This window comes from Callospermophilus lateralis, chromosome 15 (genome assembly GCF_048772815.1).
Source record: "Callospermophilus lateralis isolate mCalLat2 chromosome 15, mCalLat2.hap1, whole genome shotgun sequence".
Classification (NCBI taxonomy): Eukaryota; Metazoa; Chordata; class Mammalia; order Rodentia; family Sciuridae; genus Callospermophilus; species Callospermophilus lateralis.
In genome coordinates, this window is record NC_135319.1 from 26,837,367 (window position 1) to 26,854,894 (window position 17,528).

Here is a 17,528-nt window from a genome sequence, read left to right on the forward strand (position 1 = left end):
TTATGGGTAGCATATTTCAGATTTATTAAAAAAAAAACAAATAGGTAACAAGTCAGAGATTTGGCTAGGAATGATTTAGAAAGGAACTGAAGGCATTATTCCACCAAACATTCACAGTTGTGTGCTAGAAACAGAGAGCAGGGAAGTGTTTAGAAGCATTTGCGGTGAACGATGGAGGGCCCGGCCTCGTCGTACTCCTGTTTGCTGATCCACATCTGCTGGAAGGTGGACAGAGAAGCCAGGATGGAGCCCCCGATCCAGACAGAGTACTTGCGCTCCGGAGGGGCAATGATCTGTGGGTTAGGATGAAAAGGAAAGGGCATTAGTGCCATCAGGCAGCACGGGGGATTTCTGCCATAGTCCCCATTTTGTGGATCTGGCTGCTGTTTCCTGTGCAGTCTTGGGTGGTGAGGAGGCCGTGTACTTGGAGATTCCTCACTGAATCGCTATGGGTTATGTATTGTTCTGGCTTCCTTCATGGAATCGGTTCCAAACCACCCATAGCGTCTCTATCACATTGTTTAGCCAACTGAAAGTTGACCCCCAAATCCTGGGATGACCACCAGTCCTGAGTGACCACCATATAAGCCCTGACAAACAAGTCCTCTTATTTCCATGAGCTGTGCTTCAAAGCTTATCATGGCACGCACTTTCTGTAGAACCAAACACCAGCATCTTCTAAGAAGTTTTAACTGTGCCAGAACTTTTATTCAAATCTTTTCCCACTGAAATCCCATGGAATGGGTCCCCATTAAGCTATACTAGTTGACTTTTCCCAGAGCTCAGGCCAGATGTGTGAGAGCATGGATACGATTATTAAGTAAATGAATGGTTTAGGAGGAGAAAACTGAATTAGACCCCAGGTCTTGTCCTGTAGCAACTCAAATAGCTAGAACTGAGCAACTCCAAATTCCACTCCAGACTGGCATTCTTCAGTAGAAATGAACCCTTCAACCAACAGTTTCTGAAACTGCAGTTAAAGGGATAACTTTCTTTTTTCCTTTAAGCTCTGATTGAGCATTTATTTTAAAATACAAATAGCTGACATTTACTAAGCCCTCTCTAAATACCAAGCACCATGCTAGACATTTTCCATGTGTTATCTCACTTAATTCTCATTACCACCTTGAAGAATAAATATTAAATTGTTCCCACATTATATATGAGAAAACAGAGACTGAGAGAGGTGTAAGTAACCGGTCACAACCAATGCAGTGCAACTGGTCAGGGTCAGGCCCAATATTCCAACCAGGGTTCTCCTAGTTGTGGATGATTTTTCTTCAGGCAATGGTTTTAGATTTCCAGTAAAGTTGCAAAGACAGTACAGAGAGTTCCCACAGTTCCCTCACCTGGTTTCATTCTTCCCTAATGGGTCATCTTACTGTCTACAGTTTTTAAAGGATCTCTGTACTCTGTTGCCATGCAGGGGGCCAAAGTTTCACTTTCAGTTCTATTCAAGAAATCAGTTTGGAGAACTAGGAATTGCCCAACTCTCCCTACAGCCTCTCTCTGTTCAGCCACCTCCCGCCTCACTAGTTTGGTGCTGAAGTGTGCCCCCCAGTGGCCCCTCCCTCCTGTATGGTAGTAAGAGGTTGTGGGCTGATCCCGCAGACATCCAAGGAACACAAGCCTTTCAGGAAAGCCTCTGTTCTCCCCATCTGAAGTCTTTTAGCACAGGACTTCCCAGAGGCTAGCCAGACAGAGAGAAAGAATGTGTGTTGAAGTCTAGCTCATTCTCTTATGTTGCAAATCCTTTGCTAAAGAGAGAAGGGAGTGCAAACAACAGAGAGCTTGTCATGACCGCCTTGTGTGTGTGTGAACTTCACTAGAATTGCCACTTTCGCTTCCTATGACATGGGTCAGAAGGTCTCAGTGTGGCATTCTGATTTCAGAGATAAGAGCCTCTGAGGAGCCACCAGCCAGGGGACACTTCCTTCTAAAGGAACCATCACCATTTAATCTCTGAGTTCCCTTGCTTGGAACTCAAAGCCAAAACCATTTAGGGACCTGGGTGGCTCAGGGACTGAGCCTGGTCATGCCAGAGTTATCCTGTGCTTTTGAGCCACTTGGGTCAAAAGATGTTTCAGACAGAGAGATGAAGAAAGGACTCTAATTCCTGGCCACTGGTGGTCACATTTAGCCATGAAAGAATACAAGCGACTAAATCTATGGGGTTTAAACTGCTTCAGAAATGTCTGGCTCATCTGTAGTTTTAGAAAATGCTCTACATGTGAGACACTGTTTTTGTGATGAGGTAAAACAACAAAATATATGTTCTGAAGAGATATAGGCATGTGGGGAGCTGCATGGGCCTCGATGGCAGCTGCAGAAAGAGGCTGATAAACAAGCATAAGTGTAGAACAAAATTTGTATAAAATAATGTGGTTTCTCTCATGAACTGGATTGACTTAAATAAAGTGGGTAAAGTGTAATTTTACCCACTTCCTGGCCCTGGAACCCATGAGTGCATATGACCAAGATATGGCCTCAAAAGAGTCCTTTCCATCTGGTTATGGAGCTGACACCCCTGGTGGCATAGCCTGGGGACTGTCACTGAACAGTACCTTGATCTTCATGGTGCTGGGCGCGAGGGCCGTTATCTCCTTTTGCATCCGGTCTGCAATGCCTGGGTACATGGTGGTGCCCCCTGAGAGGACGTTGTTAGCGTAGAGGTCCTTCCTAATGTCAATGTCACACTTCATGATGCTGTTGTAGGTGGTTTCATGTATGCCAGCAGACTCCATCCCTGAAAAGAAACACAGGCCATGGTCCTTGGGTGGGGGCAACACTCAGACAGAAAGACCTGACTTGAGCACTTGGATGATCTTACACAGGATGAGCCTAGGCAGGTGTAATAATCTAGAAGTCATTCATCTGAGAGATGAAAAGAGTCTCGTTATGCTCCATGTCCTTCTGCCTCTAATGGGGAAGTCTTACTGCCCCTCCACGGTGGGAGTACAACATGCTAATACCAATTTTTAAATAGATGCTTCTATTATACATAATTTAAATCAGAGGCAAAACCTTCAAATTTCCTGTAGAAGGTCCCACACCTAGTCAATGTCACAGCCATCACTCAAAACTCTCCCATCTCTCTGCAGTTGCTGGCTCTTACCCCTACTCAAATCTAAATGGAACTGAATCATTGTCCTATCTGGACAAAGACTCATTTTTCTTCAGTCTTAATAATTTTTTGTCAAAATTTTTTTTTTTTTTTTAATTTCTGAGGTGGACCTTTTGGAAAAACCTTCAGGTGATTCTTCACCTTTTGCAGTGCTGTAATCTAATACTAACAATGGTACTAGCACCTGATTATTAATCACTAATGATATCTAAACAGTCTTCATTTATACATGAAGAGACTGAGGCTTGGGGAGGTTAAGTGACTTTCCCAGGCTCATGAAATAAGAACAAAATCATAAACCCACGATCTCCACTCCCAGAGGCTAGCTCTGTAAAAACCTATGCCACCCCAACTCTTGTGATTATGAGGAGTGTGATGTAAAATCAAATCTCCCCAAGTCAATGCTTGTCCATTTCTCTCTCCGCCCCACCACTGTTCCCAAAGACTAAGCACTGAGCACATCTTCCCTAACCATCCCACTGCTTCTAAGCACAGATTTAAGGCTTTTAGCTTGATCTCCACATAGTGTCTTCCTAGGAAGAAAACTCCTTTCCTGGGCTTCTTCCACCTTCTCATCTTGGAAACATGATACTTCATTTCCCTGGTTTAGAAATGTCTTTGGTCTCAGGTCCCTGACACATCTCACATGCAGATGGGCTTTGGTAGCCACAGGCTGCTGGATGCAGGAAAAGAGGGTGTCTCCCCTTCCTGGGGAAGGATTTTTTGTTGCCTACCAATGAAGGATGGCTGGAAGAGGGTCTCTGGGCAGCGGAAGCGTTCATTGCCAATGGTGATCACCTGCCCGTCAGGCAGCTCGTAGCTCTTCTCAAGCGAGGAAGAGGACGCAGCAGTGGCCATCTCATTTTCAAAGTCCAGAGCTACATAGCACAACTTCTCCTTGATGTCTCGGACGATCTCACGTTCGGCTGTCAAACACATGCAGATGTTACAGCACACATTAGGATTTACACAGATGCTAAAGATCTACCTGCTCCACTTCAATCATATGCAGAATCTGCTCCTCGAAGGACCCACAATTTTCCAGAAGCTTTCAAGATCTTTGCTGCCTGTCCCAGATAGATTGTAGCTCAAACCCTAGGCACATTTGCCACTTTCCGGAAAGAGGTAGGTGCTGGCTCAGGACCAGCCCAGTCCTGGAGGCTCCAGTGGTGCATATGGAAGGAGATATGGGAGAAGTGGACAGACTCCTGTGCTCTGAAGTTCTGAGCTACTGATTACATAGGAATCCCTAGGAACTTTTGGGAGGTGTTTTGGGATCCCTTATGGGGAGCGGGAATGAAATTAACTCAACTTCATACTGCAAAAGGAGACTTTAATATCACCAGGGCTCAAACTTGGAGCCTGAATTACACCTCAGGAGTGTCCAGAAATCAGTACATTTGGATAATGCCAAATTGGTGAGAGCTGTATAAGCAGCTAGAGTGCAGGAACTGTCTCCATGTTTCTAGCAATGTCTGACACTGCCCTCTTGTGGAGAGTATGTGACAGCAGCTTTGACAGACCTGCCTGGCCAGTGTTAATAATAGCTAACAATGGCTGAATGCTTATGCTCTGCTAGGTTTTCCACATGGATTATTTTATGTCACATTCCTTATAATCACGAAAGTAGGAATTTATGCTCTTCTCCATTTTTCAGATAAAGAAATATGGCTTAGCAAGGTTAGCAAGGTTAGTAAACTTGTCCAAAGACATAGCTAGTGAGTAGAATTTGGACTTAAATCCTGTTTAGAGTTGCCAAAGATTGCCAATCACCACATCATTTTATCTTCATTTTCTATATAGTCTTTTGTATTTGCTAATGGAGATTTAAAAATATTCAAGTATTTCAACTCCGGCTCACAGTACGAGGCAATTGTAACTGTTCTCAAAGAAATTCCCCAAAGTAGTGGTATAATCATTTAGCAATTCAACATAGCCAACGAAACTGTGCTTTGCTTTTCCTAGAGTCAGGCCTTGCCATCGTCAAGTCTCCATCCCATCATCTCCCTGCATAGTCACAGTGGTCCTGTAAGTTCCCCTGAAGAACACGCTGCCCTACACCTTCTGGCTTTTATTTCCCACAGGCCTCACCAGTAGTCACAAAGGAATAGCCACGCTCCGTCAGGATCTTCATGAGGTAGTCGGTGAGATCTCGGCCAGCCAGGTCCAGACGCATGATGGCATGGGGCAGGGCATACCCCTCATAGATGGGCACGTTGTGGGTAACACCATCTCCAGAGTCCAGCACAATGCCTGGGAGAAAACGGGCATGATACAAGTCACTGCAGCAGGTGGTGGGCAGTCACTTACTGGTGTAGTAGAAGGAGGCTTTGGGGGATGGGGAATTTATAAGCCTTTTATTTGAAAGGAAGAAAGAAGGTATTTGATGGAAGAGAGAAGGTGGTTCAGGGCTTGGAAAAAAACAAGAAGATGGAAACCATAGAGAAATTCCTGCTAGAAATAAGATGTCTGGGGATTATCTTGAAAAGGTGAGAAGATCTTTTGAGGGCTGAGATCAATCCTATCAATTCTAACTCACCCCTTATCTGTCATGAACCACGTTTATAACCATCGAATACCATAACTCATGGTATACGCCTCTGATCAAGGCTCCCTTTCCAGCCACCTACCAGTTGTACGTCCAGAGGCATAGAGGGACAGCACTGCCTGAATAGCCACATACATGGCTGGAACATTGAAGGTCTCAAACATAATCTGCAAAATAATTCAAAGAGCTAAATTAGTGATGTGCCAGTCTTACAAAGAATGTTCAAAGAATGTTCCTCCATGATGAATGCAGCCGGGACCATCTGGCTCTGGGCCGCAGAGACCAAGGTAATGAAGAGCCAAGGAGAAATGAAGGTACTAACGGAGAGACCATCATCTCAGTGACCTGATAGAGAAGACGGGGAGTAGTAGGCATGCAAGACTTGGCCAGGAGAAATGAGGGTCTAGCTTGTGGCTCTGATCCTGGCCCTGCCTTGAGTGTGGCCTGTGAGAAGTCACCAAATGGACAGTCTACTGATGTGGGCTTCATTCCAGGTTTCTCAACTATAAACAGAGGAGGGGTTTATTTATTTATTTTTAAAGTTTATTTATTTATTATAATTTGTTATACATGACAGCAGAATGCTTTTTAATTCATAGTACACAGAGCACAATTTTTCATGTCTCTGGTTGTGCACAAAGTAGAGTCACACCCTTCGTGTCTTCATCCATGTACCTAGGGTAATGATGTCCATCTCATTCCACCCTCTTTCAGAGGAGGGGTTTAGACTAGATGAGCTTTTAGTTTCATCCAGAATAGAAAGTCTAAGGCTTATTAACTATATAAAAGCTAAAAAAAAAAAAGACAAGACAATATCCAGTTTTGATTTCTCTGGCTTAAAAAAGAGACCTTTTATGCCGGGCACGGTGGCACACACCTGTAATCTCAGTGGCTAGGGAGGCTGAGGCAGGAGGATCATGACCTCAAGGCCAGCCCTCAGCAAAACCCTGCCTCTAAATAAAATAATAATAATAGCTAGAGATGTGGCATAGTGGTTAAGCGCCCCTGGATCCACTCCTCACTACAAAAACAAAGTAAAAAAAGAAAGTGACCTTTTAAACCTGAGGCTTTTCAAAGTCTGATGCTCAGGCTGGTTGGGAGTACCCCTGATTGTGTGAATCTGTCTGTGCTTCCATTTCATCCATTCTCCTTTTTTATATAGTTTTGAGGGCCAACCGTCACCTTGGAATGAGGCCACTCTGGCTGCAGTGGGAAGGTTCTGCTTCGTGGCATAATGAATGCCAGGGCCTCAGCTGATGCAGTTTGCCCAAGAACCAGAGCACCTCCAGGCCACTCATGCACCAGAAGATGTCGATGGGCCTTGATTTCCCCATCCATTCTACTTCCCCATCCATACCAGTCTCCCGGGTCTGTGACTCAGAATGCCTGGAATTTGCTAAAGAGCATGATTCTCAACCATTTTTCTGCCTACATGCCATTTAGAGGAACAGAAACTGTCATCAGAACAACAGCTTGTGAGTCATTCCCAGACCACTTAGGCTCTGCTGTGGAGAAGAACCTCAGGGGCACTGGTGTGAGCACCAAGAGCGCTTCTGGAAAGGGACCTGCAGGATTTACACATGTTATTCTCCAAGGGCGAAGACCATTGGTCAGTTCCAGGGTCAATACTCTGCCTCTCCCAGCTCTGTGATCTTGGGGAAATCACTTAATGTATCTGAGTCTTGATTTCTTCAATCAATTAGTCAGCATAGTCATTGCTGCTTCTTGATGTTAGGATTTAAAGAGACAGTGCATGCAAAATGCCTGGTCCTGTGCTTGACCACAGCAAGAGCCAAATAGACTTTAGATGTTGTGATTAATAGCTCATCCAAACCAGAAACTTTCTATGGCTAGTGGGTTAGATGGGTTCCTGCTGTAAGGTCTTGAGCATTAGACAGGTAACAATAATGACTATTTTAATTATTTGTTTCATGTTCAGTTACCATGATACACGTTTATCATTTGGATCATTAGCCTTCATAGCAATCATTTGAAAATTAATAGTACTACTATGAGTCCCAACTAATAGACAAGGAAACTGAGGCTCTGAGAAATTAAGCGGGCTCTTTATATAACTGATAAATGACACATCCATTTTTAAGCCTAGATCTGTCCTACTATATGTCATACTACATTTTGAAATCATTCCTCCATAGAAATAGTAACATAATCATGTCCCTTCTTGATTAGATCTTCTAAATTTTCTTTTGCTCTTGGAGATAAAAGATCTACTTTGCACTAAATGAGTATCATCAAGCCGTTCCTGGCCTTTGGGATTTCTTAGCTCCTGGAAAATGATCAGTCTGTTGTGGATTGCTGATTGCGGTACTCTCTCTGCTGTCCTGTGTAGCCATATTCTAACAGGCTTTTCCCAAGCCCAAAAGTCCTAGGTGCTAAAGCCATATTTACCTGGGTCATTTTCTCTCGGTTGGCCTTGGGGTTCAGGGGTGCCTCAGTGAGCAGGGTTGGATGCTCTTCAGGGGCAACACGAAGCTCATTGTAGAAGGAGTGGTGCCAGATCTAGGGAGCAGGGGACACAGAGGAGAAACACATGATGTGATGTTGTAGGGCAGTGCAGAAACCGACAAGGGACCAGAATGAGCTAGATTAAACCAGAACCAATCCTCTACTATCCCCCTCCCCTCCCTTCCCATCTTCTCTCTCAAAGGTAGCAGAATACAACAGTCACTAGTATGGCAATATGTAAAAACGTGGATGTGTAACCGATGTGATTCTGCAATTTGTATACGGGGTAAAAATGGGAGTTCATAACCCACTTGAATCAAATGTATGAAATATGATATGTCAAGAGCTTTGTAATGTTTTGAACAACCAATAATAAAAAAATAAAAATAAATAAACCAGGGCCAAGGGAAATGCCACAGTCCTTCTTATGTGCTCATATTTGTGCAGATGCAGAGACTTGCCACAAAGAGTGTTAGTACTCTGTGCAAAGGTTCACATCTGGTAAATTGCTGAGCAAAACCCCAGGCCCAGGTCTGTGAGGCTGGGTGGTGGAGTATCAAGGGCACAGACTCTACAGCAAACTCTGGCTTCAAATCTCAGTTCAGCCACTTTGTAGTTAGGGAGCTTGGCAAGTTTTTAACTGTTGTCAGCTCTAGTCTCATCACTGGGTATAGGGAGATGAGAATAATTAGAATCTACCTCATCAAGTCTTTATGTGAATTAAGTAAGATAACCCTGGAGTTACTAGTCAATGCCTAGACCAGAGCAAATTTTATTATTATTCAACTGTATCTTCTTCACCTTCTCCTTCCATTTTAGTTACTAAAATTTTAATTTAGTAAATAAAATGAGAATGAATGCATACATGAATAAACAAATGAGGCTGACCTCAAAACCTAATTGCCACTTTTAATGCTTTTAGAGAAATTGCTCTTTGCTGCGTGTGGGTGCAGAAGAGAACAAGTCTGCCTCCTGCTTCCCTCTCTGCCCTCTAGGGCTGTCAGAAGCTGGCCTCTGTTCGCAGAATCTGGGTCTTCCATTCAGGGACAGGCGTTTGGCCTTCAGGTGCTTCTAAAAAAATCTCATGCCATTTTATATATAGCGTGTTTATGTGAATGTGCTTTGGGTAAAAATACATTTACTTTATGGTTGAGAGTCCTTTTTAATGCCCAGATGCCCCAAAGAACACACTATTATAAACAGGGCAATATGAGTTAATTTTTAAAAGCATGAAAATTGTCTAACAGCACCAGGAAGACAAGATTCACCTAGAATCCAAACAAAACAAAATAAAGACTGCTAATGAAAGTTTATAAATTAACAAAAGGTTCCGTTTCCTTGCCTTTGAAATTGTGGGTCTCTAGAAAGGAAAAGAGACACTTGACAGTTCTGCTTCTTTGGTAAGAAGGGGGCAGGGCTACACAAGGGTGGTTTAGGAACCTTAAAATTGACCACTCTAAGGATCCATGGAAAGCTGTTCCTGATCTCTCCACACTCATCCCATCAACTAGATGTTCAATTTGATAAACATGTTTGTCTTTTAAAATGGCCGGGGCGGGGGTGGGGAAGCAGAGCACTTAAGAACCCCCCCCACCCTCCCCCCCACCCCCGCCCCAGTCAGATTGTGTACTGTGGTTACCTTTAAAAAACTGCCAATCTGGGCTGGGGTTGTGGCTCAGTGGTAGAGCACTCACCTAGCATGTGCAAGGCCTTGGGTTTGATCTTTAGCACCACATAAAAATAAATAAATTAAAGATATTGTGTCCAACTACAACTAAAAAATAAATATTCAAAAAAAAAAAAACCAAAAAAACTGCCAGTCCATCTCTCCTTCCATCCTTACAGAATTTTCTTTGGATTTAAATGTTAGAAATTTTTTAAAAAATTTATTCTACTAAGCTCTCTCTGGGAGCATCCATTCTAAATGCTGTCAGCTCCACAGAGAAACTTCTAAAAAGCACTTTCCCACTGATGTTAGCGTCTTCTGCTCAGTGCAAACTGCCATCTTTCCAAACCCATAATCTTAAATGAGGTAAACCACTTTATAGGCAATTTTTGTAAAAGAAAAATATAGGTGTAGGCTTTAAATTACTAATGAATTCTAGAAACACTATGTGTTTTTATTTAACCCATAAATGTGTATGAGAGTATGTGTGTCAAAGTGAGTTTAGTGAGCTGATAGATAAATAAAATGCCAGATGTACTTTTTAATTACTTTTTTGGGGGGGGGGGTTGGGGTGGAACCCAGGGTCTCACACATGTTAAGTGTGTATGCTCTGTCACAGAGCTATATTTCCAGTCCCCTGCACTTAATATTTTTTTGTCACTTTCTTATCATTCCTTATGCTTCTTCATTGATCACTGGTATTTCTTTAAAATACCTAATATCAAATATCAAAATCCTATAATTTAGCCTTTTCTCTTTATTAGCTCTTTTAAAAGAGTTTTGGAGATAGGGCCTCACTTAATGCAATGCAGAAATGTCATCCTTTAAATATTAATTTAAAAACTTTTGTCAGCTATGATTGTGCTTCAGTATGTGGAGGAGTGTTCAAGAATGTACCAAATCCACAACATCACAGTTCCCTTTTTCAACAGTAAAAATTATAATACTTTTTATTTAAACTCTTGGGGTGAATTAATGAAAAGCTTTCAAGAACGGGTTTCAACTCCTCTTTAGCTAAGTTGCACTGGAGGAATGGCCACACAGCCTCTGAGGAGAGTGTCAGGGAGGGTCATTCCCTAGGCCAGTGCTCATGCAATGCTTGTCCTATGAGGGTGGTCCAGATGACATGAAGAATGGACTGGGCCGTTAATTCCCACCACCAGCAAAGGGCTGCTTCTCTAATCTATAAAACTCCTCTCCTCTAAGTTGTTTACACAATCTGGTAGGCAAGGGATTTTTTTGTTTGTTTGTTTTAGAAGAAGTATTTCAGTGTTATTTTTTCCCTATTGAGTAATAGTCTAGAATAAACATTGACAAATAAAAGTGCAATTGAGAAATATGAGCCAGTTATGTTCCCCAAAGTAGCATGTTGTTTTGAATCAGGGACTGTGGGAATTATGCAAGCTGGGGTATCAACCTGGAGCAAACATCCTGGTACCTTTTCCATGTCGTCCCAGTTGGTGATGATGCCATGTTCTATTGGGTACTTTAAGGTCAGGATTCCTCTTTTGCTCTGTGCTTCATCGCCCACGTAGCTGTCTTTTTGTCCCATTCCCACCATCACTCCCTGAAAAGGTTCAACACAGCACAAGTCAGCTTCTCCCAACACTTGCAAATTGGTTGCAACCAGCTCACAAAGGGTTAAAACATTGAGACAGGAGGCTCCTTTTTAGTAGCAATAATATGAGTCATTGTCACTTTGCAAAGTTCCTTAGTTGACAGGAAACAGACAAGAACCAGCCTTTAAGCAGCAGGGGATGCTGGCTGTGGGAGTGGCAACTTTACACTGTGTTTTTTTTTTTTTTTTTTTAACTTATATGGTCTTTTTGTGTGTGTGTGTGTGTGCTGGGGATTGAACCCATGGCCTTGTGCATGCAAGGCAAGCACTCTACCAACTGAGCTATATCCCCAGCCCATAAACTTCTATGTTTCTTGATGAGATCTGTTAGGGCAGAGATTATGTCTGTCTTGCTCACCATCGTAGCAGACTGCTATTAACTATCATAGCAATCAACTATTATAAGTTACTAAACTAGTTAGCTGCTTTTTTCTATATCATTAAAGTGATGTTTTAAAATAATCCTCAATGGATTTTAAATTGCTCTGTAGTGACTGTTTTAGAATTGCAAAATAACTGTGGCTACTATAAATCATATAATATTTGTCTTGTGTAAAATATGTCCATTGTGCGGAGTTCAAGAAAAAGACAGACAGATTTCATTCACCAGAAGAGGCTTCCGTGACTTATTCTCATGAATATACACCAAATGGAGAGCCATAACCATCAAGCAGATGGGCTTAATACACAAAATACATTTTGGATGTGAGGTAAAATTTCTGAGATGAAACCACTCAGTTTTTACCAAATGGCTACCACCAATATTTTGTTTATACATAATATGTAAAATTACTTAATGTCTATGAAGATGTATTTATCAAAATAATACACATAAAAGACATTGATATCAATGTTGTTTTCATCTAATACCAAGCTCTCTGAAGTTGAGTGATCTGGATCTTTATTTTAGGTTCTTTTCAAAGAGTAGATATGGTGTACATAGGATAACTCAAAAGTATTTATGATGATGATGACGATGATGATATTTAGACAAAAAGAACATATGAAAAAGGGGCAGACTATATCGGATAGACACCCACCCACCAAACAATCTATATTTTATATGAAACTGGCATTTACTCCTAGACATGGATCATTCTATCTACCTATCTATCACTCTATCTATCATCTCTCTCTATACTTTTGAGGCACTGGAGATAGATCCCAGGGCATCAAACACGCTAGGAAATCACTCTACTGCTGAGCCCCATCCTCAATCCATCACAGATATATTTTTAACAGGTTACATACCTTCTGGGCAGAGAGCAACAGACAATTTGTGGGTACACATGGGCAGAGAGGGATCTAACCTATAGTCCTATTCTCTGGCTGTTCTCAGAATTTCACTCACCTGATGTCTGGGACGACCCACAATAGATGGGAAAACAGCCCTGGGAGCATCGTCCCCAGCAAAGCCAGCTTTACAGAGCCCAGAACCATTGTCACACACCAGGGCAGTGCTGTCCTCTTCTTCACACATGACTGGAACGGATTCACAGGTTTCTACAGAAAACAGGGAAGAAGCAGTAGGTGTAAAAGAGCCATTATCAAGCAATGGCTTCCATTTCCAGAGTGGGTTTGGGCCCCTCCTCTGTTTCAGGCTTTCCCCTTATCTAACACACAACCTTTTTACCTTAAAGTACTTTCATTAGACTGAAAGGTTTATTTTTTTTTTTTTATTGGTTGTTATAGGGGATAGGAAAGGTAGCAGAATACAACAGTCACTAATATGGCATTATGTAAAAACGTGGATGTGTAACCGATGTGATTCTGCAATCTGTATTTGGGGTAAAAATGGGAGTTTGTAGACTGCAAGGTTTTGATAATCCAAAACTCTGACTTGCACGTTTGTATCACTGGCCCTCAACACAATGACTGGCACATCACGTATTCTTACCAGCACTTTAAAGATAGGCTGAGCTTCCAGCCTCTGAGACTCAATCTTCATAGGGACATATCACATACTATTTAGGAAGCATATATAATTTTCTGTATCAACCCAAACATATTTTTCCAGATATGTTATACTTTTCAATTTTTTTTTTCAAAAAAAAAAATTCTGGGACATGAGCAGCATGTGAAACTTTGAAAATGTTAAACTGCTTAGATGTTTAGTTAACATAAATGTTCAAAATAATGGTCTCTTTTTGGATCCTGAGGACTTTCACTTGACCCTCAGAGATATGTTAAAATGAGTCAAGATTTCCTAAGATGGTACTTAAAATTTTAGGGGTTACACTTATTCTTCATTAATAAAAATCACCTTTAATCTAAAAGTTCAACAAACAAGGGTGAGTCTATTGAAATTACATTTCATGTAGTAGAATATTTGCTGCCATTAAGAAAGATAAGTAAAAAGAAGATGACAGAATATTCTTATGTAGTAAAAAAAGGTTAGAGAAAATAGTATTTTTGTCCATAAAGATTACATATATTTATCAAGATATTGACTGCGGATATTTGGAAATGGTTGCTTTTGTAGCAGTTTGTAACTATCTTCCCTGAGTTCTGCTATATTCTCTAATTTTATAAATTCCTTTGGTTATAAAACAATATTTTAAACAGCCCACTTTTAAGCTTGGATTCTTTGATGAAATCTGGAAGCAGAAGTATCACACAACTGTGTGAAACTGAAGGCGTAATAGTAGATGTTTTCATCCAGTGCTCTCAGTTTTACAAGTGTAAAGTGATTTGTTCAAGGGCACACAGGACATTGAGGCAGAGCCCAGCCAGATACCAGGTTCCTATTGGCCACCTTGTGCTTCCAATCCAAGAGTCTTTACATTTTCCAAACAGAATTAAAGAGAAATAGTCTGTCAAGAGAAGTACTATCAGAGTTCTCTGCCTGGCATTTATGCCATTGAGATCTCAAGATATCAAGTTGACCAAGATGATTCCTTTTATTTTATTTTATTTTATTTTATTTTGCAGTGCTGGGGATCAAATTCAGGGCCTTGCCTTGTGCGTGCTAGGCAAATGTTTTAACCACTGAGCCACATCCCCCATTCAGATTCTTCTTTTAAATGGGTGAACTTATTGTTAATCCAGACCTACGTATAAACGATGATTCTGTTAAGGAAATTTCTAGGAAGTAGGAAAAAAATTTTTCATTTTTTTTCTATTAATGATATGGGGTTTTGCCAGATCATTCTCACAAAATTAACGCTGTATTATCTCAAATGGTCAGAAATTCCAGAGCAGAGCTCCATGTAGCATAGTCCTTTGCAAAGAATATAAACCTCAGTTGAGATGACATATTTTAAGATCAAGGCTTACAAAATTATCTCCAACTGACAAGGAACTCCAGGCTCAGGGCATTGAAGTGGCTTGTCCAAGATCCCCAGACTGACACACTGAGGACTCTGGAGATTACAGAGTGACCGTGACTGCTAGGATTTGCCTCCAGTCTCTACGACTTAAAAGTTATGTGATTTAGCAAGTTATCCAACATCTCAAAATTAGAGTCTTCTGAACTATAAAACAGCCAAAATATTGGTAGATAGCTCAAAGAGTTCATAGGAAGACTACATTTTTGAAGAAATATTTAAAATAATAAATTGTTCATATACATTATAAATTCTCCATAAATGTCTGTTTCATCATAATCACCATTATATATGACTATCATCATTATTATGATATTTTTGTTTCTAATCTTTGGTTTCTTTTCACACAACTCAAGATCAGAATGAAAATCTTCAATGTGTGTATTCCACTTGCAAAATGGAAAATGGAACTTATAAATGGCTTGTTCTCCCTCCACCCAGCTTCCCTTCCCTTTTCAGACATTGATTGTATTTGGCTTTCTTCCTAACAAATCCAGAGACATTCCAACACAGGTAGGAACTAGAAGGGAGATGCAACAGAAGAAGCACTGAGTGTTGGGCATTTTTCAAGAGGGCAGCCGGCTGCAGGGGATCAGCAGGGAGGCTGTGGATGTGCTAAGCCTAGTCTCCAAATGGACGGTAACAGCTGATCACAGGATAAAATATTTAAAATTAGGATGCTCTCTGAAAATAGGAAGAGATATTCCTAATAAGCCTTTTGTTGGGTAGGGATGGTTTGGGGGAAGTGTTTGAATATACTCAGAAAAAGTGGGCTGATCCCATAGCATTAGCAAGAATGCAGAAAGAAAGAAGAAACCTCAAAATTCAGTAAATACATTTATATTTGGTGAAAAATGTCCAGGAAGAATTTTAGAATCTCCAAAAGAAGCATTGTCATCTGTAAGAAGTCTATGTCCCCAGAGAGAGCTGATTTGATGGTTTACAAACAACTCTTATCAAACCTGAAATGAGCAGCTTGGTTTGCAGCAAAGCATTTCCTAATTAGGTAAAACATGTTCGCTCCAATGTCTGCTTTTGGAACTGCACCCGGGTCAGGGGGTTTGCTCCAACCAAGTACAGTCCATCTTGTGCCAAAAAATGAGTAGTTAGATGGGGCGGAGGGAGGGGGAGAAGGGAGGAATGGTACTTTTCCCAGCTCCTTGGTCTTGAAACACAAACCATATTTAGTCATGAGTCACAAACGGAAGGAAAATCTCAGCGTGAAAACTGTGGTCCAGTCCTGGTTGACGCTGCCAAACTCTGATTTACAGCAAAGTTCTGGGGTGGCAGGGCAGGCTCCACAGTCACACTTGCCTCACCAGGCTGGGGGGGGAACTTGAGGCTGAGAGAAATGCAAACCAGACCTCCCTCTGCTGGGACACACAGCTGTCAGATGCAAGCTCTGCTCCCTCCCTCTTTCTTTGCAGAGAAAAGTTTAAGTTGGTTGCTTGCTGAGTTCTGCCGAAAATGACCAATGATGCAGATCCTAACAAATAAGTTCACAGATACACTCAAGAGACACACATTTCCAATATAAGATACTACTAATTAGATCTGGGGGAATCCATAAGCAATACATAAATTCAGTCAAAATCAAATGACCCTCTGTTCACTTCTAAAATCCACTTCCAAAAGCATCAGCTGCACCTAAAATACAGTTCAATGAAAATTCCACACTAAATTTGAACTATAAAATAAATTCCGGAGTTTCCAATGCCTAAATATAAATAAATGTGTAATTTACTATAAAGAGCTAGTCTTTATCCCTAGAACATGCTACAAAATCTGAGCTGTTGGTTTAGTATAAACAGCATTCATAGGTGATATGCATGAATAAAATTCATTCCATCTTCCTCTCTGCTTCCTCCACCATCCAACCTGCATTTAAACCTTGTCTCAGATGTTAAATCATGAGAGCCAAAAGCTATAATCATATTAATGGTACGATCTTCATTCAAAAATATCAGATTGCATGAGCCTATCCAAAACCCTGCAGACAATGTCTGATTATATTGGATAATACAAGAGCCAGTGGAATCTCTTAAGTCACATCCCTGGGCGGGTACCACTTACCCTGATGGTGCTTGGCTGGGCTTCTCCACTCTGGGTGGGTGGTGTCCAGGGAAGCTGAACACTGAAGTGTTATATAGCCCCTTGTTCTGCTCCCCTCCCACTTGCTTCCCAAACAAGGAGCAAAGACGGACTGGAGCCCATCGTTCAGTCTAACACAACCATATAGGGACCTCAGCACAAAACTCTCTCATCTGGGTGGCTGGAGGCTGGAGTCTCTTCCACTGCATTCCACTGCTCTGCTTGTGAAATGGGAGGCAGCTCAGCTGCCCGTGGGAGATAAACAGTTCAAGTCTTCAGAACAACTGCTGGAGTGCCCAGAGACACTGGGCTAGTATTATAGGGCAGATGCAGGCACAGTTTGCACATTCCTCAGGAGATGTCAGCCTGCTGTCTGGCTGGCCTTTCAGGCTACTTCCTAGGGAACTTAGAGCAGAACGGGGCTGCCTCTGACTAGCAGGGACCTTTAAAAATTCTCCTGCAAAGGAGGCTTGCAATAAAGAAAGCTATGAGTTCAGTTGCCCATAGATAGGTAGAGGGAGGCTTTATGGCAGTCACCCCATGTTTACAAACCGAGTTCTTGAGTGGTGCTTAATGGAAACAAGAGTTGAGGTATAGATACAGAGCTAATGGGCCCTGTTTCAAAGATGGAATGTAAGCTTTATCATAACCACTTTAATCCTTGGGTACATTAGATCTGTCTATTAATT

At 41.6% G+C, this 17,528-nt stretch overlaps 1 protein-coding gene across 1 annotated transcript; it reads right to left on the reverse strand.

Annotated features, from left to right (window-relative positions):
- Nucleotides 1-16,926, reverse strand: Acta2 (actin alpha 2, smooth muscle). Its single transcript, XM_076835264.1, has 9 exons — nt 16,822-16,926; nt 12,774-12,925; nt 11,243-11,371; nt 8,082-8,192; nt 5,755-5,839; nt 5,216-5,377; nt 3,859-4,050; nt 2,565-2,746; nt 1-293 (listed from the first exon to the last, which is right to left on the reverse strand). The coding sequence occupies exons 2-9, from the start codon at nt 12,900-12,902 to the stop codon at nt 150-152; spliced, it is 1,134 nt and encodes a 377-aa protein (XP_076691379.1). The 5' UTR covers nt 12,903-12,925; nt 16,822-16,926; the 3' UTR covers nt 1-149.
- Nucleotides 16,927-17,528: the final 602 nt, after the last annotated feature.

Excerpts from the sequence above, each read along its gene's own strand:
- Acta2 (XM_076835264.1), bottom strand. The coding sequence starts at position 12,902 with ATGTGTGAAGAAGAGGACAGCACTGCCCTGGTGTGTGACAATGGTTCT. Across the intron at positions 5,840-8,081 it reads ACCGAGAGAAAATGACCCAG|ATTATGTTTGAGACCTTCAA; the intron begins GTAAATATGGCT and ends ATTATTTTGCAG. Across the intron at positions 5,378-5,754 it reads TGCCTCTGGACGTACAACTG|GCATTGTGCTGGACTCTGGA; the intron begins GTAGGTGGCTGG and ends GTTTTCTCCCAG.